This window comes from Leishmania infantum, chromosome 24 (assembly GCF_000002875.2).
Source record: "Leishmania infantum JPCM5 genome chromosome 24".
Classification (NCBI taxonomy): Eukaryota; Euglenozoa; class Kinetoplastea; order Trypanosomatida; family Trypanosomatidae; genus Leishmania; species Leishmania infantum.
Genome location: NC_009408.2, coordinates 763,450 through 787,217, shown reverse-complemented (window position 1 = coordinate 787,217; position 23,768 = coordinate 763,450). Strand labels below are relative to the sequence as shown.

The window sequence follows — 23,768 nt, the reverse complement described above, 5'->3', positions numbered from 1 at the left end:
GGGCGAGGGGACCCTGAGCCACCGCGAAGGCGGAGGGGACGCGCCACGCGGCGGCGTGCGAAGTGGGTAGGTGGGGGGAGAGGTTGAGGCCGAGGGCATGCTCCGATGGCTGAGGCGGCGCATCGCCCTGGCGCGTGTCGACGGCCGCTTCGCACCACACGACGGGCGGCGTGTGACAGGGCCCGGTGGCGGTAGCGCGTGGCGTTTCACCTCACGTGGTGTGCGGCAGACAAAATCGAAAATGTGGAAGAGGCGACAACGTCTTTGCTCTCAAGCTGGTGCGCCTACCCATACCCACTTTTTGCTCTCGCTCTTCCGCAGTCAACACTCGTCTCTCTCTACCCCCGTCTCTCTGCTCCCGTAAACGGCACCCCCACCGCACCACACAGCAACACCAGTAGCCACCCTACGCCCTCATCAGCGTATACAAAAGGAATCTCCCCCCCCCAACTCTTCCTCTAGTGTCTCGAACCGGCCACCACATAGTAGCACCCTTCCCCCTCTTCGCCTCTCGGTCTCGCTCCCTTCTCATTCCTATAGCCCGCTTTCTCTGCCCTGCCTGTCCCCTTCGCCCTCACCCACAAGCACAATGGCCTCTATTGAGAAGATTGCCAACTGCATCCGCTGCCTCGCGGCAGACATTGTGCAGGGTGGCAAGAGTGGTCACCCGGGCACGCCGATGGGCATGGCGCCAGTGTCAGCGGTCCTGTGGACGGAAGTGATGAAGTACAACAGCCAGGATCCTAACTGGGTCGACCGCGACCGCTTCGTCATGTCGAACGGGCACGGCTGCGCGCTGCAGTACGCCCTGCTGCACATGGCCGGCTACGACCTTACCATGGACGACCTGAAGGGATTCCGCCAAGATGGCTCGCGCACCCCTGGTCACCCCGAGCGTTTCGTGACGCCCGGGGTGGAGGTGACGACCGGGCCGCTTGGCCAGGGTATTGCAAACGCGGTCGGACTGGCGATGGCCGAGTCGCACCTTGCCGCCAGGTTCAACCGCCCGGGACACGAGCTCGTCAATCACTACACTTACGTGTACTGTGGTGATGGCTGTCTGATGGAGGGTGTGTGCCAGGAGGCGCTCTCCCTCGCCGGCCACCTCGCCCTGGAGAAACTCATCGTCATCTACGACAGCAACTACATCTGCATCGATGGCGCGACAAACCTCTCCTTCACGGAGCAGTCCCACCAGAAGTACGTGTCCATGGGTTTCCATGTGATCGAGGTCGAAAACGGTGACACTGACTACGACGGCCTGCGCAAGGCGTTGGCGGAGGCCAAGGCCACGAAGGGGAAGCCGAAGATGATTGTGCAAACCACAACGATCGGGTTCGGGTCTTCGAAGCAGGGAACGGAGAAGGTGCACGGCGCGCCGCTGGGTGAGGAGGATATTGCCAACGTCAAGACGAAGTTTGGCCGCGACCCGAACAAGAAGTACGACGTCGACGAAGACGTCCGCGCTGTGTTCAAGATGCACATGGAGAAGTGTTCCGCGGAGCAGAAGGCGTGGGAGGAACGCTTGGCGAAGTACACGGCCGCGTTCCCGGCCGAGGGTGCCGCCTTTGTGGCGCAGATGAAGGGCGAGCTGCCGTCCGGGTGGGAGGCGAAGCTGCCGACGAACTCCTCGGCCATCGCGACGCGCAAGGCGAGCGAGAATTGCCTGGCTGTGCTCTTCCCGGCCATCCCGGCCCTCATGGGAGGGTCGGCTGACCTCACGCCGAGCAACCTGACGCGCCCCGCGTCGGCAAACTTGGTGGACTTCTCGTCGAGCAGCAACGAGGGTCGCTACATTCGCTTCGGTGTCCGTGAACACGCCATGTGCGCCATCCTCAACGGTCTCGACGCCCACGGTGGTATCATCCCGTTCGGCGGCACCTTCCTCAACTTCATCGGCTACGCCCTTGGTGCGGTGCGCCTCGCCGCGATCTCCCACCACCGTGTCATCTACGTGGCGACACACGACAGCATCGGGGTTGGCGAGGACGGGCCGACCCACCAACCTGTCGAGTTGGTGGCTGCCCTGCGTGCCATGCCAAACCTGCAGGTGATGCGTCCTAGCGACCAGACAGAGACGAGCGGTGCGTGGGCTGTTGCGTTGTCTAGTGCCCACACTCCGACGGTTCTGTGTCTGAGCCGCCAGAACACCGTGCCGCAGTCGGGGTCGAGCATCGATGGTGTGAAGCGCGGTGCCTACGCAGTGGTGGAGGTGCCCGACCCGCAGCTCGTAATCGTGGCGAGCGGCTCGGAGGTGTCGCTGGCGGTGGATGCTGCCAAGGTACTCTCGGGTGAGCTGTGCGTGAGGGTTGTGTCGATGCCGTGCCAGGAGCTCTTCGACGCGCAACCGGATGCGTACCGCAAGTCTGTGCTCACCGAAGGTGTGCCGGTGGTGTCGGTGGAGGCGTACGTCAGCTTCGGCTGGGAGAAATACTCCCATGCGCATGTGGGCATGTCTGGCTTCGGTGCCTCGGCCCCGGCGGGTGTGCTATACAAGAAGTTCGGCATTACCGTCGAGGAAGTGGTGGAGACGGCCCGCAGGCTGACCGCGCGCTTCCCCAATCGCACGGCGCCGCTCAAGAACTCCTCATTCAGCAAGATGTGAGACGGCGCTCCGAAGCGTGACGGATGACCCCGGAGGAGGCGGGCAGGGAGAATGGAGATGGAGGATTGTTGCTGGCGATGGCGGCGCCGCTTTCCCCTGACCTCTCTTCCCCCCTTATCGTAACTCTCTACCGTGAGCGATATGGTCGATTACGCTCACACATCAACGCGTACATGTTATGCACGATGATGCAATGTAGTATGTCGGCGTCTGTTCGCATACACGTGTGCATGTGCTGGTCTATCTTCGTCCCCACCCACCCCTACCCCCTTCCTCTGCCACTCGCCGGTCATGGCTTTTTGGTGTGTCTCCTTGCCTATTCCCCTTTCTTGGGGCTGGTGCTTGATTGATGTTTCCTCTTCTGTTATTATCTTGCCTTGACCTGTGCGTGTCGCTCTCTAGCTCTCTACCCACCCACCCACTCATCCCCTTCTTGCCGCCTCTTCTCTTTGTCTGGTGTGCTTCTTCCGGGGCGCGCTGGGGTGGCGTGCATGCCTTCCTCACACTCCTCTCTTCCCCGTGGTGGGGCTCTATGTGTGTGGGGGGATGTATGAGTGGAGTGGACACCTCATTTTATGCTTCGTCTTTCTTTTCATCAGTGCGGGAGTCGAGCTGCATGGCGCATGCTTGCGTCGTGCGCCGGTATCGGGAGGGCAAGGAAGTCCTATCGTGCCCGTGACAGCGCCATGAGCGCACGTCGGTTTGTGCGTGAGCACGCGTGAGTGTGTGCCTCGGTAGACCTTGACCCACCGGCTTACGCACCCCAGCGACGAAACAACGGGTGCTGGCGCGATAGAGCGGGTGAAGGTGTTTCCTCGCCTTCAGCAGAGAGGCCCTGCTCTCTGCCCCCCCCCCCATCACCACCACCACCTTCCTGCCTCCCTCCCGCAGCGCTCTTCTCTCGCTCCCTTTTCCTTTTTATCTGACTTTCCTATCTCATGTGCTCATGGGCGCGACCCGCTGCGCAGACCCCCAGAGCACACCCTGCACGCACGATCCCCTCTTGCTGCCCAAGCACCAATCAACCCCCCCCCGCTTCCCCTACTGCATCATGCCTCTCACGCACGACGTGGTGATGTTACGGCGCTAAATGTGCGTTCTGTGGTTCGTTTTTCGATTTTGCACCTTTCCGTTGTGCCGGTTCTTGACACTGCGCTCCTGTCTTGCGTGCTCCTCTCTCTGAGCCCGCGTCTGCTGTCTGCATTGTCTGCGCGCCATCATGGCCTTCATCACAGCTGCGGCTGCTGCAGGGTTTGAGCTCAAGGGAAGAGGAATAAACGAAAATGGTAACGGAGTCGCACACACAGACAGCGAGACACTACGACGTGAGGATGCGCAATGGCGAACGCATGCGTCCGGCACAACTGCTGTAAGAAGAAAGCACAGACACGCAGTTGGGATTGTGAGAATGCGCCCATGATGGTGCCTAGGATGGACAGAGAGAGGGGAGGAGGGAAGGGAGAGGGGAGAGAGAAAAGATAGTAACGGCAGCGAAAAATAAAGGGGGTGGAGTGGGGAGGGGTAGCGACAGACGGCGCGGGGGCTGTGGCGCACGTTGCCCCCTCCCCCAACCTCTGCCCCCCTCTTGAATTTTCCCCTTTTTTTACGTCTGCGCGCATCCCTGGCGTCTCCCTCCTTTTCTCCCCCTTTTTCGGCGGTTCGCCTCCTCCCTCGCATTCGTCTCCCCTTTTTCTTTTTCTGCGTTTCTTTATGGATGGCTGTGACCTTCCCGGTGATGCGACGTTTACCGCACACACGCACACGCACACTCGAGAAACAAAAAAGGGAAGAAAGGAGAAAAGGAACGCGCACGATGATGAGAGGAAAGGCATCATGCAGTAATGCCGCTCATCGCGGTCTGCGTGTGTGTGTGTGTGTGTGTGTGTGTGTGTCTGTGTATCATGCATATACCTGTGTACATGAGTGCGTGGGCAAGGGCAAAAGTGAAAACCGAACGAGCTTTTCGTGACATGTGAGTGTCACGGATGCGGCGCTGATCGCGCACACAAAATGTGCGCTCGCCTTCTTGTGCTGCTACCACCACCCACATCAGCACCAGCGGCCTCTCCTGTCTCTCGCTCCATCTATCATCCTCTTTCTATTTCTGTTTTCTTCACGCACACACAATCGTACAGCCTCCGACCCGCATCTCTCCCCTGTAGGACAAGATGGCTAGCATCAAGTGTGGTTCCCGCCGCAAGGCCCGCCGTGCGCACTTTCAGGCCCCAAGCCATGTGCGCCGTGTGCTCATGAGCGCCCCGCTCTCCAAGGAGCTGCGTGCCAAGTACAACGTGCGTGCCATGCCCGTGCGCAAGGACGACGAGGTCATCGTGAAGCGTGGCACCTTCAAGGGCCGTGAGGGTAAGGTGACCGCGTGCTACCGCCTCAAGTGGGTCATCCTCATCGACAAGGTGAACCGCGAGAAGGCGAACGGCTCCACTGTGGCCGTCGGCATCCATCCCTCCAACGTCGAGATTACGAAGCTGAAGCTGACGCACCACCGCAAGTCCATCCTGGAGCGCAAGGACCGCTCGTCCAAGTCCGACAAGGGCAAGGGCAAGATTAGCGCCGCGGATAAGGCCATGCAGCAGATGGACTAGAGATCTCGCCCAACGAGATGGTGTGAAAGGGATGCGTATGTGAGAGATGACGGAACTTCCCGTGGCCCCCTCCCCCACCTTTCTTCATCTCTTCGCTGCCTCTTTCGCCTTCATCGTCCCTTTCCTCGGCTCGTGCGCACTTGACACGCAGCGGTGCGCTCCGTCCTGCGAGGTGGCGATGGCGGAGGTGGCGCGGGCGCGATAGGCGATACGCAGTAGAAGAAGGCGGAGGAGGGCGGAAGAGGCTGAAGAGTGCCGCGTTATCTTCCCATCTCCCATCCCCCCCCCCCACACACACACTCGCACACATCGCGGGTGCTCACCTGGAGACGTTTGCGCGGTTCTCCTCATCCCTTCTCTTTCTGATTTCACTCATTTCACTCGATTGCGAACAAGCAAAAGACGACTCTTCTCACCACCGCGCACGCGCGGATTTCCCCTCCCCTTCGCCGCTTTCCACCCACTGCGTGCCTGCAAGCTCGTCAGTGATGGAGGGGCGAAGGAGTGCCTTAGAGGCGGCGCCTTAGTTGGCGGTGGCTGTCGGATTAGTGTGGTACTAGCGACCACCCCTCTCCGACCCACCCCGCCCCGCCCACTCGTCCGTCCCCACGGTCTGTCGCTCAAGATGCTAGCTTGCGCGTTTGTCTTGCGCCCATTCTCCCTCTCCTCACCTGCTGTTCTCCATACTCGACTGTGACGGTGATGCGTCCCCTCCGCCTTCGCGGTGGCTCAGGGTCCCCTCGCCCCCGTGGGCAGTGTGAGGGCCGGCTGAGCTGCGCTCGAGTCACGTGTTGGCACACTGCCTAGTCATATGGGTGGCGCACAAGCGTGCTCGCCGTCGCAGGCCGCTCCGACGCAGCGCCCGTCCAGGACCGGGCCGCCGGCATCCGTGGCGGTGCATCGCTCTGGCCTCCCCTACCTTGTAGGTGCTTGACCCTGTCACCACGCGAAGGGGCTTGGCATTGGCAGGGTTAGGTTGGGAGCTGCTTGGCTTCCGCCCTCAGAGTGGGTGGGGGTGGGGGGCGGGGGCACCGTGCCCTGAGATGCCATGCGCTGTATGAGCTGTACCCCGCTGTTCAGGGCCGCGAAAGCACTGCTGTGAAGAGAACAGAGGGACTTCATAGCGAGGCTCTTCAGTACCCTCTGTCATCGCCTGCCATCCCTCGATGCATGGAGCCTCGAGCGCCCTTACCTACGCACCGATGGAGTATAGCGCCCCTGCCAATGCGCACACCCGCCAGGAGACGCAGCGGTGTCTACGTTTGGATCATGAGGCACACGAGCGCTGCTTTCACATCTCTAGCGTGTTTCCTCTAGCTCTTCCGCCGCACATCACACCACCCTGGAACGAGCACGCTAGCGACCGTCACGCTCTCAGCGAGGAGGCGTACCGCGGTCGCTGCGACGGCAATCTGTCGCACCATGACCTGCTTGAGTACTGCCACAACTACGCCCAGTGGCGCATCCCTCTGCGACGTCGAGGAGGGAACTGGCAGGCGCTGCCTCTCACCATGAAGAAGGCTGCACAGATGCAGGCCAATGGACTCGCTGTGGTGCGTTTGCTCCAGGCCTTCCGCATGATTCTGCGCTTCTCCAGCACCTGCATCACCCGTACACCGCTGCCAAATGGAGTGCGGCTCTCCTCTGAGGCCGACTACACGCGTGTGACGGCAGTAGTATAGCGCACCCAGTACTAGAATCTTCGCCAGCGCTCGCATAACGAGCTGCACATTAGCCGCACTGCGCAGCTTGTGAGCAAGGCGTGGGTAAAGCAGCTCCACGTGGACTGGCTGGAGTTTCTTGCGCACGAGGCAATGACGTAAGGCCCGCCGATCGGCGGTGGCAGTGCTGGGGGTGGTGGGGGGTAGGAGTGGTGTCTGCGGGGACAGTTTCTTCTGGGTGGAGATGCCGTTAGAGGAAGCAAAGCAGCGCCGCCTGCAGCAGCGCCCCGCGGATCTGGCGTATAGCGCGGGGAGCGGCAGACAAGCCTCTGTCGGCCCTGCTGTGGCTGTGAAGGGGGCTGATGCTGCCGAGCGCGTTGGATGCGGTGCGATCGGCTGCATCGGCAATCGACGCCAGCACAGAGAAGGCGGCGCACAAGCGTTGCCATCTCTCAGCTGTCGGGAGGCGTGGACGCCTTTACTAGGCCTTCTCCATCGTTCATTACAAGGTGCATGAGTCGCCGCCGCGGTGGTCCTGGCTGGTGTTGTTGGGCTTCCCGTTTTTCTCTCCACTTCTCTCCACGGGCCATCACGTGACTCGATCACAATCGCAGGCCGGCCCAGCCGAGACAGTCGTCTGTGGATTGTGTGATGGGCACCACCTACGCGCGAAGCAACGCTGCGACTACCCTATCCTTCCATCTTCCCTCCCAGCACCCGCTCGCAAAACGAAGGAGTAAAGGGCAACGATGCGACAAACCCAAGGGAGAGAGCGCGCACAATACGGAGGAGAAGTCATGGGGTGCCAACGGCAGTGACGCTGTCCGCCCTTTTCCGTCCTCCAATGCTTGCCTCCTCACACCCTCTACCTATTCGTCTAGCCCCTCCCACCCCTTGCTCTCCCGCATCAACACCGCCACTGCCACCTCCGCCGGCGACCCCCTCACGCAGTATGGGCATCTTTCTCAGGTTCCATCTACAGATTCTCCCCAACTACGCTTTCCTCAGCCTACCGAGGGCGTTTATGTTTCGAGTTGCGCCACGCCTCCTCGCCGCCTACACGGCAGCCGACATCCAGGCGAAGCTGGAGTCGAGCGCGGCCCTGAAGCCCGTCCAGTCCATCCGTGTCGTCGATGTCAGCGCCGGCTGCGGCAGCTTTTTTAACATTGACATCGTATCGCCGGTCTTCCAGGGCAAGTCGCTCATTCAGCAGCATCGTCTCGTCAACAGCGTCTTGAAGGAGGAAATAAGCGCCATACACGGCTTCACGCTCAACACCAAGAGCAAGTAACCAACCAGCAAATGGTTTGTGTCGCCGTATATCGGGTGGGGGTATCTCTCGTGTGTGCGTGTCTGTCTGTCTCGGGTGCGTGCGCAGGCGCACTGGTCTGCTAGCGTAGGTGAGAAAGCGGCGTTTTGTTCAGCCCCCCTTCCCCCTTCCTCTATGTCCGTCATGCTGCCTAAGCATGTCTCCCCCTCTCCCTCCGGTGCTCCACGGGTGTGAGGGCTTCATGGGTGGCGAAGGACGGAGTGGGGGTGCAATGCTTGATAAAGCTGACAAGAAGAGCAACAGGTAAGGTGTATCGACGGTCGATAAGGCAGCCGAGCACGCGTGCTGCTCTACATCTTCAGCACTAGCTCGCAGAGGGTGGATAGAGACATGACTGCATGCCGCTCTGTATGCACTCGGTGCTCGACCTGCGGGAAGTGGGGCCGCGACATACACTCAAGGCACCCGAACCCACCCTTTGCTACACGCAGTGCAGGCGGCAACCTCCCCCCTCCCCCCACACATGCATATACACGCCTTCACGTAGATCTGCGTGCAGGTGCGCGTGCCCACCATCGTGGCAAAGAGTCCAGTGTCTTCGCGATCGCCCTTTCCCCTCTCCCCCCGATTCTCTTCGCTTCTCGTTCTATCTCCTCCCCCACCCCTCAGCCTTCCCTCTACGGCGAATCAGGCCCGCAGCTCTCCGCAACGGCATGTGACTTGGTTTCTTCTCTTGCCCTTGCCGTTGCCCCAACACTCTCCCTTCCCTTCGGCCTTCTGTATCCGCTTCCTGGCAGAGCCCCTTCTCACCCTCCTCTCCCCCTTTGACGGACAGACAGCGACAACAGCGGCACGGCTATTTGGCTGCATTGAGCCGCACCACTGCGAAAGACGCGCGCGACTGAGCGCCGCTCCTCTCTGTCTTCGCCGCCTCTCCGTGTTGGCTCTCTCTCCCCCCTCCCCTCTCCCTCCCTGCCTTCACGCGCCTGCACATTCACATATTTCTCCTCCACTGCTGAACGCGTTCCCGCTGCATTGCCAAGTCGTTCTTCCCTCCTTTTTGCTATTGCTGTCGAGAGAGTCATGCAGGCCAAGTCCATCCAGTCGATTGCCGGCCGCCTGATCCTGGTGACAGGGGCGGCCTCCGGGCTCGGGGCCGCCACGGCACGCTTTCTTGCGCAGATGGGCGCCAAGGTGACGCTGCTGGACCGCAACGCGGCGCAGGGTGAGCAGGTGTCGAAGGAGATCAATGGCAAGTTTGTTGCCACAGATGTCTGTAGCGAGACCGAGGTGCAGGCGGCCATCAAGGCAGCGGAGGAGTTCGCCGGCCAGCCGCTCTTCGGCGTCGTCAACTGTGCCGGCATCTGCCCAGCGGCGAAGGTCATAGGCAAGAAGGGCGTTCACCCCCTCGACCTCTTCAGCAAGGCTGTGCAGGTGAACCTGATTGGTACGTTCAACGTATGCCGGCTGGCCGCCGAAGCAATGCAGAGAAACGCCGCGCAGATCGGCGCTGATGAGGACCGGGGCGTTATGGTGAACACCGCGAGTGTGGCGGCCTACGAGGGTCAGATCGGCCAGGCTGCCTACGCAGCCAGCAAGGGCGGCATCGTGAGTCTGACACTGCCGTTGGCCCGCGAGTTTGCTGGGCAGCGCATTCGCGTCAACACCATCTGCCCCGGCATCATGGAGACACCACTGCTGCCGCCCGACTTGGGTGCGGCACTAGGAGCGACTGTCCCGTACCCGCCCCGTCTTGGCAAGCCCGAGGAGTTTGCGCACCTGGTCTTCTTTCTATTCTCGAACCGATACATGAACGGCGAGTGCATTCGCCTTGACGGGGCAACCCGTATGGCAGCCAAGTAGTGTATGCACACAGGCACGTTGGTGCATAACTGCAGATGCGCATGCATGCATGCCCCCCCACCACGTGGCTCTTCTTTGGCTCCTGTATGCTTCCTGCGTTTCCTCACGCTGGCTTCGTTTTTCCATGAGCGTGTGCGTGCCGGCGATTCTCACACACCCAGCATCCTTTTCCTCTTCAACGCGTGTCCGCTTTTGTCTGCCGCACACCACGTGAGGTGAAACGCCACGCGCTACCGCCACCGGGCCCTGTCACACGCCGCCCGTCGTGTGGTGCGAAGCGGCCGTCGACACGCGCCAGGGCGATGCGCCGCCTCAGCCATCGGAGCATGCCCTCGGCCTCAACCTCTCCCCCCACCTACCCACTTCGCACGCCGCCGCGTGGCGCGTCCCCTCCGCCTTCGCGGTGGCTCAGGGTCCCCTCGCCCCCGTGGGCAGTGTGAGGGCCGGCTGAGCTGCGCTCGAGTCACGTGTTGGCACACTGCCTAGTCATATGGGTGGCGCACAAGCGTGCTCGCCGTCGCAGGCCGCTCCGACGCAGCGCCTGTCCAGGACCGGGCCGCCGGCATCCGTGGCGGTGCATCGCTCTGGCCTCCCCTACCTTGTAGGTGCTTGACCCTGTCACCACGCGAAGGGGCTTGGCATTGGCAGGGTTAGGTTGGGAGCTGCTTGGCTTCCGCCCTCAGAGTGGGTGGGGGTGGGGGGCGGGGGCACCGTGCCCTGAGATGCCATGCGCTGTATGAGCTGTACCCCGCTGTTCAGGGCTCGCATATCCCTTAGCGAAACAAAACCGTAGAAACAAGGAGGTGCCTTCCATTCTATGGACGCGACTGCGCGATGAACTGGCGATTAGAAACGAATGGCACTCTGGTGCGTAGCCACTTTGCAGTGAGGGGGCAACGCGCGGACGAGGAGCCTTGCAAGGTGGTGCATGGCATCATGCGGCGTGTGCTCTTGCATGCGCCACTCCCCATCCGCCCCCCCCCCCCATGTTGCGAGCTTGAACTCTTCTCCTGATCGCAGGGGTGCACGCCGGCCTCCCCCACGCCATCTCAGCGGTTGCCTCCTTCGCTCTTACCTCACCTCGCTCTCCATCTTTGACTTGTTTCACTCACACATGTCGCGTTGTCGGGCTGCTCACTGGGACGTCCCGCGAGCCCACGAGCACACGGACGCACTCAAGCCCACAGGGCAACGAGCACTGCCATAGACGCACTGACACAGACGGAGGGCGGACTAAGGCCATCATCTGTGGCATAGCAATTCACACGAGAGCAATCCAGCTAACTTGTTCGGCGCGACACTTCGACCCTCAGCCCCCTTCTTATTGTTATTCTCACGTCTCTCCCCAGCTTAGGATGCCGTCACCTCACGTGGAGAAAACGCCAATGGACGCGCGGGCGGATGCGAGTGATCCCGCGCCAGCGGCGACGATGGTCAGCGCAGGCGATGTGCCCAACGCTGAGGAGGACACAGCTGTCGCTTCGGACACGGGCATGCTAGATAATAACGATGACGAAGAGGCGTGCGACCCGTCCTTCTTCGAGGAGGAGGCGGAGTGTGCCGCTCTGCTCGCGCGCGCTGCAGAGCTGTTGCCGCCGACAAATAAGCAGCTTTTGCCCTCTGTCGGCCAGGACCCGAACGGAGTGGCTGCCATGTTGGAAGATCGCTTCGCGAAGATTGTCGACCGCTACCAGAACAGCCCGCATCTCTTGTACCCGTACCTGGAGATGCTGATACAGCCTCTCGTGGACCTGCTTCTCCGCTATCTGCCCAACGCCGCGGAGGTGTGGGCACGCGAAGCGGGGTCGGGAGCGGGAGAGTCGCCTACGGCAGCTGCGGGTGCTGGGGAAGCCTTGACATCGTCCACCGTTGCCGGGGCGGCATCGGCACCACCGGCGTCTGCGGCGGCGACGCAGACGCTGGTGGTGGCGAGTGCGCTGGGTCAGGACTTGACCATGTTCGATGCGGACGCACCCAAGACCCCGCTGCACGTAGTGTGCAAGGCCCTCTACAGCGTCGTCAAGACCGCTGGAGAAAAGTGCTGTACGAGCCACTTCCCCAATAACGTGGGGCACTACGAAGACGTCTTTTACACGCTGCAGCTGTGGGTGGCCGACGCGACGCGGCAGCGCGAGTGGGAGGTGCGCTACTGCCTGCTGCTGTGGCTCTCGAATCTCGTCCTCGTGCCCTTCTCTCTAGCCCTTGTCGACACGAACTCCGCCGAGGAAGGCGGCGGCTCGGCGGCGGTTCGACGGCTACCGCTCTCAGACGCCACCCTTGTCACAGCAAGCCGCTTCCTCGCCGACACGTCCAAGTGTCGCGAGGCGGCGGCCCTCCTCGTCGCCCGCCTGCTCACTCGGCCCGACAGTGCACGGCATCGAGGGCTCTTCTTCGACTTTGCAAACTTCATTCTGGAATCCACCTCGCCCACCGCGACCGTGGGTGTTGGCGGGGCGGCGACGGTGGTGCCGCCAGGGGCTCCGTGGGCCTTCCTCGCCGAGGGGACGCAGAACACCTTCAGCTCACTCTTGTCGCAGCCTTTCCTACTGCCTGGCGTGCTGCTCGCGATTGCGAAGACTATGAAGCTCGGACGACGGGAGGAGCTCGTCGGCTTCGCACCTCGCCTGCTGGCGTGTGTGGCGGCCGTCTTTGAGCAACACCTCAACGATAGCCTCCTCTGCAAGACAGCGACAAAGGTGGGCCAGCGGCTGGTGCTGTCCATGTTGAAACGCCGCCGAGCCGAGTGGCGCTACAGCCGGCACATTGCCTCCCTCAGCGCCAACCTCGGCGTTGCGGCTGCCGAGGGCGCGGCGCAGCTGAGCGCGCGGCAGGAGGAAGAGGCGGGCAGGGACGCCGTCGATGAAGACAAGATCGACGGGCTGGACGGAGACGAGGAAAGCCTTGAGACTGGGATTGGGCTTCTTCTCCAGGCCGTTGGGCACAAGGACACAGTAGTGCGCTGGAGCGCAGCCAAGGGCATCGGTCGCGTCTGCGAGCGACTACCTGCGGTGTTTGCCGAGGAGGTCATGGGGGAGGTACTAAAGGTATTCAGAAACGCGTACAGCGACGCCCATTGGCACGGCGGCCTCCTTACGATCGCCGAGCTGTGCCGCCGCGGCCTCGTGGGTACGGCGCTGCTGTCAAAGGTGGTGCCATTGGTTGCCGAGGGCCTGGCGTACGACCTCAGCAGGGGCACCTACAGCGTAGGAGCGCACGTGCGGGATGCCGCGTGCTACACTTGCTGGTCCGTGGCGCGCGCCTACGACGCTGAAGACCTCGTCATCCACGTGCGCCAGCTGAGCGTCGCGCTTGTGGTTACGGCGCTTTTCGATCGTGAGGTGAACGTGCGCCGCGCAGCGGCTGCCGCTTTTCAGGAGTGCGTGGGTCGTCTCGGCAACTTTGAGCACGGTATCGAGCTGGTGACGGCGGTGGACTTCTTTTCGCTTGCCTCGCTGCGGCACGCGTACACGGTAGTGGCGCCGGTGATCGCGCAGTACGACACGTACCGAGATGGGATGCTGCGGGAGCTCGTTGGTGCAAAGCTGCTGCATTGGGACCGCAATGTGCGCCAGATGGCCGCCATCGCGCTCGGGCTCGTTGCCATCCGTGAGCCTGCCGCTACGATTCTCGAGGAGGTGCTGCCGGAGCTGCTGAGGCGAGTCGAGGACACGACAGTGGCGACGCGTCATGGCGCCATCCTCGCCATCGCGGAGCTCATCCGCAACCTCACGCCGTCTGCGTGGAGCGAGGGTCACATAGTGCAGTTTATTGGTATGCTGGCAACTCTTGAGGGGTCTCGTGGCTTTAGCGCGCGCGGTGGCACGCACATCCGACAAGCATGCTGCGTCATGCTGCAAGCCATTGCTGGCCAGTCCCTGCCCTTGCCGAACACGGTGGAGGTGAGACGAGTTGGTGGGCGGGTAGACAAGGTGCGGACCCTCGCCGTCGTCTTTGCATTTCTAAAGGACTCGTGGGACAACATTTTGGACTGGGTGCAGCACGCCGCTGCGGACACCTTCTGCGCGGTGGCGCAGACATACTTCGTGAAGTTTCTCCCATCCTTTCACGGCAAGGTATTGATGGAGGTGTACGAAGGCTGCTTGCCGGCGCAGCGTGTCCTGAGTCGGCGCGGCTTTCTCGCCGCGGTAGGTGGGTTGCCTGCGACGCTGCTGAATGCGCCGTGGGCGCCAGGGGCAATGACAAGTGCCGACGGGCCCACCAGTGGCGCATCAGCCCCTCTCGCATTCGAAGCGTTTCTCCCCGTGCTGCAGCGCGCCTCGTTGTTGAGCGCCGAGGACCTGCAGAACCCGGAGCTGGCGGACGCTCATGTCCGCCGCAACGCGGTGCGCTCGCTCGCGCAGGTGCTCGTCCGCATCGACCCCGGCGCGCCACCTGTGACGCCGGCGTGGTACACCACGGTAATGGAGGAAACAGTGCTGCAAGCACTGCAGGACTACGCGACGGACAAGCGCGGCGACGTCGGCTCGTTTGTGCGGCTGGCCGTGCTTGAGGGACTTCCCTCTCTGCTGACGTACGGCCTCACAGCCGCTGCGGCAGTCCCGCTCTGCACGGCGGCCACCACGATGCGTGTGCTGCAAGGCGTGGTGCGATGTATCTTGGAGAAGCTCGACCGTGTACGGGCTGTGGCCGGAGGTGTGCTGACGCGCGTGCTGCTGGACGAACCATGCGACAAGGCGTTGTGGGCCGAAGGGACGGACAAGGATGTGGGTCTGAGTAACTACGAGCTCAGTATCAAGGCAGAGGTGGCGCTGTTTCGGGCACACCTTCGGCGCTTGGTGACCCATGTTACCGGTGAAGACAGCGACGCTGGTGGCGAGCGCGGCGAACCCCTCGCCTGGAACAATACGCAGCAGGTCATCAGCTGCATTGGCCCGTTCGTGCTGATACACTGTCCTGTGAGCCTCGCCCACGCCGCGATGGAGGGCCTCGTCGTGGCTGCGGGTGACCTCTCCGAGCACGTGCGCAGGCCGGCTGCGGCGGCGCTGCTCAGCGCTTTCCATGGCGACCACGCGACGAGCGCTGAAGCCTCGGCTGCCTTGCCGCAGCGCCTGTCTGCGTGTCTCATGGACGTCCTTGTGGCCCACGAGCATGAAGAGCGCATGCTGAAGCCGGCCAGCCGCGTCCTGGACCTGCTCATCAACGAGAGCGTCTTTGCTGTCGAGCAGCACCGCGCAGTGCTGGAGATGCTGCGAAAGGAACTGAAGCACTTTGCGCTGAACATCATCGTGCTGCTGGCGATGGTGCCACTCTTGACGAACGTGTGCCGAAGCCCTGACGTCGAGGTGCGGCGCGGTGCGTGGACGCTTGCGCTGACGATGATTGCCAGCCGCTACCCCAAGGTACGGGCCAAAGTGGCCTCAGACCTCTACGCGTCGCTGCTAGTGTTGACCTCCGGCGCGCTCGCCCCAGCAGGCCTCCCGCTGGAGGGGTGCAGGCGCGCGATGGCGCACCTCATGCTGGTGCAGTGGGACGGCAGCGACGCTGCGCGCACGAGGGCTGCGCGCAATGAGCTGTACGACATGCTGGAGATTGACCCCCCTGCCGCTCGAGCAGCCAACGCCGGGGAGTCGGCGAACGAAGACGCGCAGCGAGGCTCCATGCAGCCGGCGCGGAGTCTGCGGGGTGCGGTAGCCGCCACGTACAAGTCGCTCGTGCAGGAGACCGGCTACTGAGTCGACTTGGCGAAGAGGGGGTCGAGCTCACGTGCTGCTGTGCACGACGTCTTGGAAGCCCGACTACAGTTGATGCCCATGATACCTGGCCGTTGCTTGTGCTACGCATTCTCGACTCTAGTGCGGAGTGTATGTGGGTTTGCGCACACTACGTCCACCCCTTCCCCCTCCTCTATCAGGCCTCTCGCTCTCTGATGTGAACCGCACGGACATAGATGACTGTCATGCCGTTGCCTCCGTAAGAAGCAAGGAGCAGAGGTGCTCAGGCGTATTCGCTTCTGATGCTGCTCGTTGTGTCCATGGTGTACACAGGGTGTCACAGCGACATGGGAGGGCTTCTGCCGCCTCGTGCGGCATACAGTTGCACCGTCAGCTGCCTTCTCCTTCTGCAGCTGCGTTCCTTTTGTGTGTGCGTGTGTGTATCGGCTGTCTTCCACCTACCCTCCGTCTCCCTCTAACTCTTCATGTCTCTCTCTCCCCCTCTGTCTGTGGTTTGTGGGGTCTTCCAGCGCCACCTCTACCCCTGCATACCCGGTCGCACGCACGTCTAAGTTCTCTGAGGTCATTCGGAGAGCGGTAATTGCTTGCGTTCTTGAAGGTGCGCATTCTCCGCACCGGACGGCCCAGTCCTCGTTGCCGCCGCGCGCACCGCCATGATTGCCCAAGAGCCACGCAGCAGCCCTTCTCCTGTGCACACGCGCACGCGCGCGTATGTCGTATGATATCCCCCACGATACGTCCTTTCGTCTTTCTCTCGTTCCTCTCGTCGCCGTCGGCGTTGTGCCCCGCGTGTCGCCTCCCTCTCTGGCGAGGTGCCTGCCAGTGCATCTCTCGGTTTTCCGCGGACGCCTTGTCAGTGCTGCGTCGTGACCGCTGACCTCGCTCTCCTCTCTCGTTCACCACCTCTAGGCACGTCTCCCATGACGTCGACGAGTGTGGCGTTGATTGCGAGCGTCCTGCGGCAGCCTCGCGTAGGCGATGATCTGCAGTGGGTGCGCTACGATGCGCCGTTTCGCACGGCGCAGGACTACGCAGCGGCAGAGTATCTCTATAGACTGCGCTTGTGCTCGCTGCGGCTGAGGAGTTCGTTGCTGTCGCCGTCTCTGCCTCGCACAGGCCCGGTAAGCGAGGTGGCTCACCTGCTTCCCCACTATCCTGTCCAGATAACCGCCCAACTCGTCTACATGGATGAGCCGCTGAGCCCTGTCGTTGAATCGGCAGCCGTGTACGCGTCTGCCGCGGCCCTGCTGCCGCCCGCATCCCCTGTCGGCGGCGACACGGACACGCACGCAGAGATGGAGGTGGTCTACACGTTTACCGATGAGTGGCTTGTCTTTCCGCTAGAGCTGTGTGATGTACCGCTCGATGCAAGCTGCAAGCTGCACCTCTGGCACAGGGACACGCACGTCGCGGAGGCCGCCCTTCACGTCTACTCCGTGGCAGGAGAGTTGTGCGTTGGCCAGCGGCAGCTGGCGCTGAGCACGGGCGGCGACGCTCCGAGTGATGAGCAGTTGTGGAGCACCTCTACGCGTGCCGCGGAGCTCCTGGCTGACTTTCACCGCGGCATGATGCCACCCATCCCATGGCTGGATACGCTGTCCATACAGCAACTGGAGGCTGAGCATGCACGGCATGGCAACGCCGTTGTCCGCAGAGGAAGCCCACAGTCGGCCAAAGACCCCTGCGGCGCACCAACAGCGATTTTGACGCTGTACCTTCCAGCGGCCACCACCGCCGTCTTTTTCGAGCCTGGCGTGGCGCGCGTGTCGGACGACATGAAAAGCCTGCTACAGCACAGCGACGCTGCAGACGACTCCTGTGACTTCACTCAGCGTCCTTTTCCTGATCAGTACACCTTCTTCAAGGAGCACAACCTCTGCGAGGCGAAGGCGGCCATCACGTCCAAGACACAGTACTTTCTGTCCGACAGCAGTGCCCCTCCCGGGCCGAAGGAGCGCCACCAGCTGGCGAGCCTTTTGCGGCGTCCGCCCATTCAACTGGACAACGTCGCCGGTGCCGTGGTGACGGGTGCCGGCGCCGGAGGGGTCGGCGGTGGGCGGCTGGAGGAGACGCGCTTACTGTGGAAGTACCGTCACTTCATATGTCGCGACGGCAAATACTTCCTTCCCTTCATGCGGTGCGTCGACTGGGCGAACACCCACTCCAGCGAGCGGCGCGCCGCCTGCGCCCTCATCTATCAGTGGGCGAGGCCGGCCTTCGAGGATGTGTTGGCGTGCCTCAGCTTCTACTTTGACCATGTGGCGCCGGTGCGCCAGTACGCCGTGCGCCTGTTGCGCAGGGAAGGCGATGGGCGACTGTGTCAACTCGCCTTCCAGCTTGTGCAGGCAGTGCGGTACGACTCGGCGGAGGCGGAGCTGGCTAACTTCTTGGTGGAGCGCGCCGTGGGATGCTGGGAGCTGTGCAGCACCCTCTACACCCTGCTCTCGGTGGAGGTGGCTCTGGAGAAGCGTCGCACCTTGAGTGCTGCGGGAAAGGCGAGCGATGACAGGCATGGCGGCAGGGCCCTCTTCGAGCCACTGTTGCGTCGCTTGTCGGAGCGGTTGACACAGCAGTGCCCGCACTTCGCCACACGTCTCCGCCAGCAGCACGCAATGCACCGGGTGCTGCAGCTGCTCAGCCGCCAGCTGCAGCAGAGCTCACTAGATCGCCTGGGGAAGACGGCGCTGGGCAACAAGCTGATCGCAAAGCAGGCGTGCGGCCTGCGCGCCCTCTTCTCCTCTGTGCACCACGGCATGCCGTCCAGGAGAAACGTGAATGGGAGCTTCAGCAGCAGCCTCATGACGCACTCCTCGGCGGGTATGCGGGAGGAGCACTCGATGAGCTCTGCCCGCACCGGCGACGGCAGCGAGGAGGCCGACGCGAACGGAGGCGACGGGAGCAGTGCTGTCGAGGCAAGCGACGTGGACAGCGCCGCCGATGACGAAGTGCGGCGTTTGCGCTTTCCGCCCCTGTCACCACAGTCACAAGGAAGTGCGCCACGGTCTCCTCCGTCTCAGAGCGGAGCCAAGCAGCAGTACCGCAGCCGCCACGCCTCAGCCGTTGACGTGCTGGACCGCTACGGCGTCGCGACGCTCGCGACACACCCCGGCATCCCCATCACGGGGCTCCTTTCCGATTCGCTGTACATCTTCAAGAGCGCCAAGCTGCCGATGCGCCTGACTTTCACGGCCCTGCGGCCAGCGGGTCTCGCGTGGGGCGGTGGGCGAGGGGGCGAGCCGCTCTACGGTGCTTCGCCGTCTCCCTGCTTGCTGACACCGCTCGCGATGCAGCCCGCACCGTCCCAGCAGCGCAGCGGTGGACTGCAAGGGATGAACAGCAGTGGCGGCGGTGCCAGCGCAGCCGTTGCGGCGGAGGAACAGGCAGAAGGCTTTCTCGGAGCCGGGGAAGGCGACACAGTGCCGCTGGCCATGATGTACAAGTACAACGACGACATCCGGCAGGACCAGCTCATTGTCCAGCTTATCCGCCTTATGGACGACCTCCTACAGCGAGATGGACTGCAACTCTACTTGACACCGTATCGCGTGATTGCCACCGCCCCGAACGAGGGTCTTGTCGAAATTGTGCCGCAGGTGACGACGTTTTTCAGCGTGCAGCGCGACGTGCTGAAGTACCTGCGGGTGTACAACAGCACGGCGGAGCTGCTGCGGCAGGCGATGGACCGCTACACTCGCAGCTTCGCCGGCTACTGCGTCATCACCTTCGTCCTTGGCATCGGCGACCGCCACTTGGAGAACATCCTCATCACACAGGACGGCCGACTGCTGCACATCGACTTCGGCTACGTGCTCGGCAACGACCCGAAGCCCTTCCCGCCGCCCATGAAGATCAACCGTGAGATGGTGGAGGTGCTTGGTGGGCCGCAGAGCACCGGCTTCACTGAGTTCAAGCTGTACTGCTGCAGCGCCTACAACACGCTACGCAAGCACGCCCCGCTGCTGCTTCACATACTGCTGCTCGGCGCTCACACTGAGGGTATGCCACAAGTAACCGGGGAGGGTGGCGACCCTCGCGTGAACCTGCTGAAGGTACAGGAAAAGCTGCGGCTTGACCTGACCAACGCCCAGGCGACGCAGTACCTGCAGAACGTGATCGCCGACAGCGTTGGCTCTATATTTACGAACCTCTGGGACGTCCTGCACGCCGCTGCACAGGCTACCCGTGGTTAACTGCGGTGCCCTCGGCGCCCTATCGGTGTATCTGTCCCCCTGCTGTGTGATGAGCGAGCTTGCAGAGGCACGGCGACACTCCGAAAGAGAAAGAGGGAGACAAGGGAAGCAGCGGTAAGGAGGTCCATGCGCGGCCTTTGTCACACAACACCGCCGGCACACGCCAAGCCACAGGTGCTGCCGACAGGCGTAGTGCGACGAGGTTTTGGTGGGGGTGGGAAGGGCCTGCGCAAGTACGCCCGCCTCCCCCTGCCCCCAAATCTCGCAGATGTGCATACATGGGTATGTGACCTCTCGGCCGGTGATGGCACCAGCCCTGCTCTTCACTGACCCTCTTCTTGCTCCTCCTGCTCACCTCACCTCTGGCCTATTGCCCTGGCCGAGGCCGCGCATGCACACACATGCACGCACGTGTATATGTGCAGAGAGAGAGGTTCTCCCCTCCCCACTCTCCTTAATTCGTGTGACTCGTAATGAAGCGCAGCAGCAACGGTGACGCGGCAGAAGCTCACCACCCCGCCCTGGCGTTTCACCGCGAAGTGCTGATCATCCAGCAGTGGACCAAGATACGCCGCGATTTTCTGCAAGCACTGGAGGCTGTGGCCGCAAGCAGAGTTGTGCAGTGGCGAGAGCCCCGCAAGCTGTGGCGACACGCCCAGGAGGCGCTTGGCAAGTGGATCCTCTCCCAGGTAGCGCGCGTGCACCTACCGGCGCGGGATGAACCGCATAAAGACCCAAGCCGGGGCACACCCTCTGCGGCGCGCCTCCGCGAGGCCGAGATCCGCTTCTTCCCTTCCGCAGATCAGCTTCGGCATGCCATGACCAACGCGAGAGGTGCGCACGCGTCGTCCGCCGCGGCGACCGGTAGCAGCGTCATCAAAGGCAAGCAAGATCTGCGCACCTACGATGAGCAGTTGGTGCGGGACCTGTCCATCAAGTCCAACGGCACATACAACTCGGCTGCCGTAGCCGCGCTGGTGCAGCTGGTGAAGAATTTCTCCCTCGCCAAGCGCTGCGTCGCCGCTGCCGAAGCCATCGAGGCCGGCATGCAAGGCGTCACCCCGACCCAGGCACTGAAGCCCCGTATCCGCCGCCTCGAAGCCGATGACCCGCAGCGAACCCCTCAGCAGCAGCGCATCGCCGGCCCCATCGCGGAGGTGTCGGTCCAGTGGCCGCGTCACTGGCGTCGAGAGCAGTGCCGCGACTGTCCGCCGGTGTCGCTGCCGTGGGCGGCGATGGAGAAACTGCGAATGTGCTACGACTTCTTCTCCGAGGCATCCGAGCAGGCGCGCTACGACAAGGGTGTATTCTCTGCAGACGCGCGTCAGCTCCGCTTCCAGCTGCGCGCCGCCACCGTCATCCTCCGCTACGAAGGTGGTCTCGCGACGGGAAGCCTGCAGCTCTGCGCCGACACGCGACTGAAGCAGCATCTGCACGCGGCAGGCTACCATGTCATGGACCTCTGCGCATCGCCCATCAACGCATACATGAAAACGCCGCAGCCCGGCACGTTCAAAGGCGCCGCATCCGACAGCGATGGCGCCGTGGCCGAGGAGGTGCCAAATCACTTCTGCTCTGCCTTCTACGACACGGATCAGTACTTTGGCAGCATAGGCAGCGCCGTCGCTGTCGACCCGCAGCGCATTTACAGTGACGCGGTGATCAACCCTGATGGCAAACCGCTGCTTCTCACGCTGGACGTGCCGTACGACGAAGATCTATGCGAGCTGCTCTTTCAGAAGCTCGTGCGCGACATGCGCAGCGCAATGGCGAGCACCGGTGCGGCAGCAGCGGTGGTGGACTACGTTTTGGTGCTCCCGCTGTGGTGGGATATTCGCTTGAAGATCGAGAAGCGCTTTTTTGGCGGCACCGGTGGGGTGGCGAAGTCGTCCTCCTCCTCCCCTTCTGCCGGCCCCCTCGATGTCGCGCAGGTTGTGCAGAGACGGGCGGCGATGCTTCAAGAGGGGTACCGCGTGCCATATAGTTGGCCAGAGGCGCTCGCCGCGGCCGCAGGTGATGCGCGCACTGCCACGGCGGCGGCGGCGTCGGACGCGTGGGTGTGCTTTGACGGCGTCTTCATCGACAACGGCTACGGCTACTTCTGCACCACGACGAACAAGTGGCTCCACGGTGTGACAGCGACGGAGGTGATCGGGCTGGCGCAGCCTCGCGCGTCACCGCAGCTGAAGCGGGCGTTGGATTCGTTCTATGTTGTGCCCGCCTCCTCTCCGCCTTCCACTTGAGCGTGCAGCATCGCCAAAGAGCGGCACACACACACACATACATATATATATATATATGTATATATTGCAAGGAAACCAAAACTGTGGGCGACGCCTCAAAGGGGGGAGGGGGCGACGTGTGCGAGTAGCATGGCCAGTCGTGCACTGATAGAAGTGAGCGGATACTGTGTCGCTCTCTCCCCCTTCCTTTCTTCTTTCCCCTTCGCTCATGGATCTCACCTCATGCTGCGACCGTCTCGCCACTTCTCCTGCACCGCCCCCCCCGCCTCTTCCTCTCGCCCTGCCCAGAAGTGCCGCAGGTTTTCACTTCCCCCTTTCTGCCACTCTCTGCACTCGTCCACAGACGCGCACCCGGAGGGGTCTTCCTCTTTCTCACACGTCTTGTCGTCTTCGTCATGGGGTACGGTGGCCCACGGGTGGAGTTCTACACTGCCAACCAGTACAGCAACTTCGCCGCCGCCATCGATCGGGAAAATGCGGCGCGTGTGCGGAGTATCGTGCACAGACGCAAATTGCCTGGAGAGCAGGAGGCGCAACGCCAACGCGAGGCGGCCTTCCGCGCGTACGAGCGGGCGCGAGCCGACGAGGTTGCGCGCGTGCACGCCGAAGAGGCCGAGGCGCTCGAGCGGCGCCGCGTCAAAGACGAGCGCGCGCAGCGGCGCCTAGCGACCAAGACGTGTCGTCGCTCTCTCACTGCTGCCGAGGTCGCCTCGCGTCGCTCGCGACACGCCTGCCTTTGCCGCCTCGCTGAGCCGCGCAAGTACCAGGAGGCAATGTATGGCAGCGGCATGATTGGCGGTGCCATGCCGCACCAGAGAGGACGCGACGGAAAGTTGCCTACGGTGGGACGCAACGGTGCCGTTTACTGCGCTGGCGTGGATCGCGACCGCATCGTTCCATCGCGGCCGGCACTCGAGGGCACGGTGCCTCCGTGGAGGGGCAGCTACAGCACTCACCACGGCCCCCATAAGCTGGACGCGCAGATGGCGAAGGAGGCTGCGGCGTACTACTGCGCGCACCCCGCGCCTCAGCGAAGCGCTAGTCAGCAGGACATGCGGCAGAAAACGCTTCAGAGCATTGCGGCAGAGCACTCGATGGAGGCTCAGCAGGATGGCGCTGAAGTCGGCATGGCGGACGCATCAGGCGAGAAGGGAAGGAGCAGTGCAGCGGACGCGGAGCAGCGGCATCGCATGGGCTCCGACAACGTAGATGACGAGACGGGGTCCATCTTCAGCCACGGCTCCTCGAACGGGCCCATCGTCGCCACTGGCAACATGCACCTGAGCACCACCTCCACCAAGAACAGCGTTCAGCTGCACCTTAGCCGCTATGGGGGCGCCATGACAGCACCGCGGCCGCGGCGGCCTTCCAAGGCGGCGTCGGAGAACTTGACGCTGCCTGAACTAGCCGACCGCCTTGTGTGCATACAGATGTCCAAGTCCGTAGTGCGATAGCGCCACAGCAGAGTCGGATATCTCTCTCTCTGTGTGCACCTTTTCTTCTTCATGTACAGTGTGCTCCTTTTCCTTCGTCCCTCACACTCTCTCGCTCAGCCACCGCCACCGCCACCCCGCCGTTCGCTTGTCTGTGTGCTTTGTGCCCCCGCCCCGCCCTTGAGCTCCACGTGGAGTGCGTGCGCCTCC

At 62.7% G+C, this 23,768-nt stretch overlaps 8 protein-coding genes and 1 pseudogene across 9 annotated transcripts; all 9 read left to right on the top strand.

Annotated features, from left to right (window-relative positions):
* Positions 1 to 589: 589 nt before the first annotated feature.
* On the top strand, positions 590 to 2,605 carry LINJ_24_2150 (transketolase; the record flags this gene model as incomplete). The annotated part of the gene is made up of 1 exon (XM_001465969.1): positions 590 to 2,605. The coding sequence occupies one exon, from the start codon at positions 590 to 592 to the stop codon at positions 2,603 to 2,605; it is 2,016 nt and encodes a 671-aa protein (XP_001466006.1).
* A 2,168-nt stretch (positions 2,606 to 4,773) lies between these two features.
* LINJ_24_2140 (putative 60S ribosomal protein L26) lies at positions 4,774 to 5,205 on the top strand (the record flags this gene model as incomplete). Its single annotated transcript, XM_001465968.1, has 1 exon — positions 4,774 to 5,205. The coding sequence occupies one exon, from the start codon at positions 4,774 to 4,776 to the stop codon at positions 5,203 to 5,205; it is 432 nt and encodes a 143-aa protein (XP_001466005.1).
* Positions 5,206 to 6,371: 1,166 nt separating this feature from the next.
* Positions 6,372 to 7,028, top strand: LINJ_24_2130 (annotated as a pseudogene). The gene has a single exon. A coding segment is annotated over exon 1 (657 nt).
* An 862-nt stretch (positions 7,029 to 7,890) lies between these two features.
* LINJ_24_2120 (conserved hypothetical protein) lies at positions 7,891 to 8,157 on the top strand (the record flags this gene model as incomplete). Its single annotated transcript, XM_001465966.1, has 1 exon — positions 7,891 to 8,157. One exon carries the CDS (start codon positions 7,891 to 7,893, stop codon positions 8,155 to 8,157), a length of 267 nt encoding a protein of 88 aa, XP_001466003.1.
* Positions 8,158 to 9,219: 1,062 nt separating this feature from the next.
* Positions 9,220 to 9,999, top strand: LINJ_24_2110 (putative 3-oxoacyl-(acyl-carrier protein) reductase; the record flags this gene model as incomplete). Its single annotated transcript, XM_001465965.1, has 1 exon — positions 9,220 to 9,999. One exon carries the CDS (start codon positions 9,220 to 9,222, stop codon positions 9,997 to 9,999), a length of 780 nt encoding a protein of 259 aa, XP_001466002.1.
* Positions 10,000 to 11,354: 1,355 nt separating this feature from the next.
* On the top strand, positions 11,355 to 15,692 carry LINJ_24_2100 (putative tubulin folding cofactor D; the record flags this gene model as incomplete). Its single annotated transcript, XM_001465964.1, has 1 exon — positions 11,355 to 15,692. The coding sequence occupies one exon, from the start codon at positions 11,355 to 11,357 to the stop codon at positions 15,690 to 15,692; it is 4,338 nt and encodes a 1,445-aa protein (XP_001466001.1).
* Positions 15,693 to 16,612: 920 nt separating this feature from the next.
* Positions 16,613 to 19,882, top strand: LINJ_24_2090 (putative PI3-kinase; the record flags this gene model as incomplete). Its single annotated transcript, XM_001465963.2, has 1 exon — positions 16,613 to 19,882. The coding sequence occupies one exon, from the start codon at positions 16,613 to 16,615 to the stop codon at positions 19,880 to 19,882; it is 3,270 nt and encodes a 1,089-aa protein (XP_001466000.2).
* A 473-nt stretch (positions 19,883 to 20,355) lies between these two features.
* On the top strand, positions 20,356 to 22,125 carry LINJ_24_2080 (conserved hypothetical protein; the record flags this gene model as incomplete). The annotated part of the gene is made up of 1 exon (XM_001465962.1): positions 20,356 to 22,125. The coding sequence occupies one exon, from the start codon at positions 20,356 to 20,358 to the stop codon at positions 22,123 to 22,125; it is 1,770 nt and encodes a 589-aa protein (XP_001465999.1).
* A 395-nt stretch (positions 22,126 to 22,520) lies between these two features.
* Positions 22,521 to 23,579, top strand: LINJ_24_2070 (conserved hypothetical protein; the record flags this gene model as incomplete). Its single annotated transcript, XM_001465961.1, has 1 exon — positions 22,521 to 23,579. The coding sequence occupies one exon, from the start codon at positions 22,521 to 22,523 to the stop codon at positions 23,577 to 23,579; it is 1,059 nt and encodes a 352-aa protein (XP_001465998.1).
* Between the last annotated feature and the right edge of the window lie 189 nt (positions 23,580 to 23,768).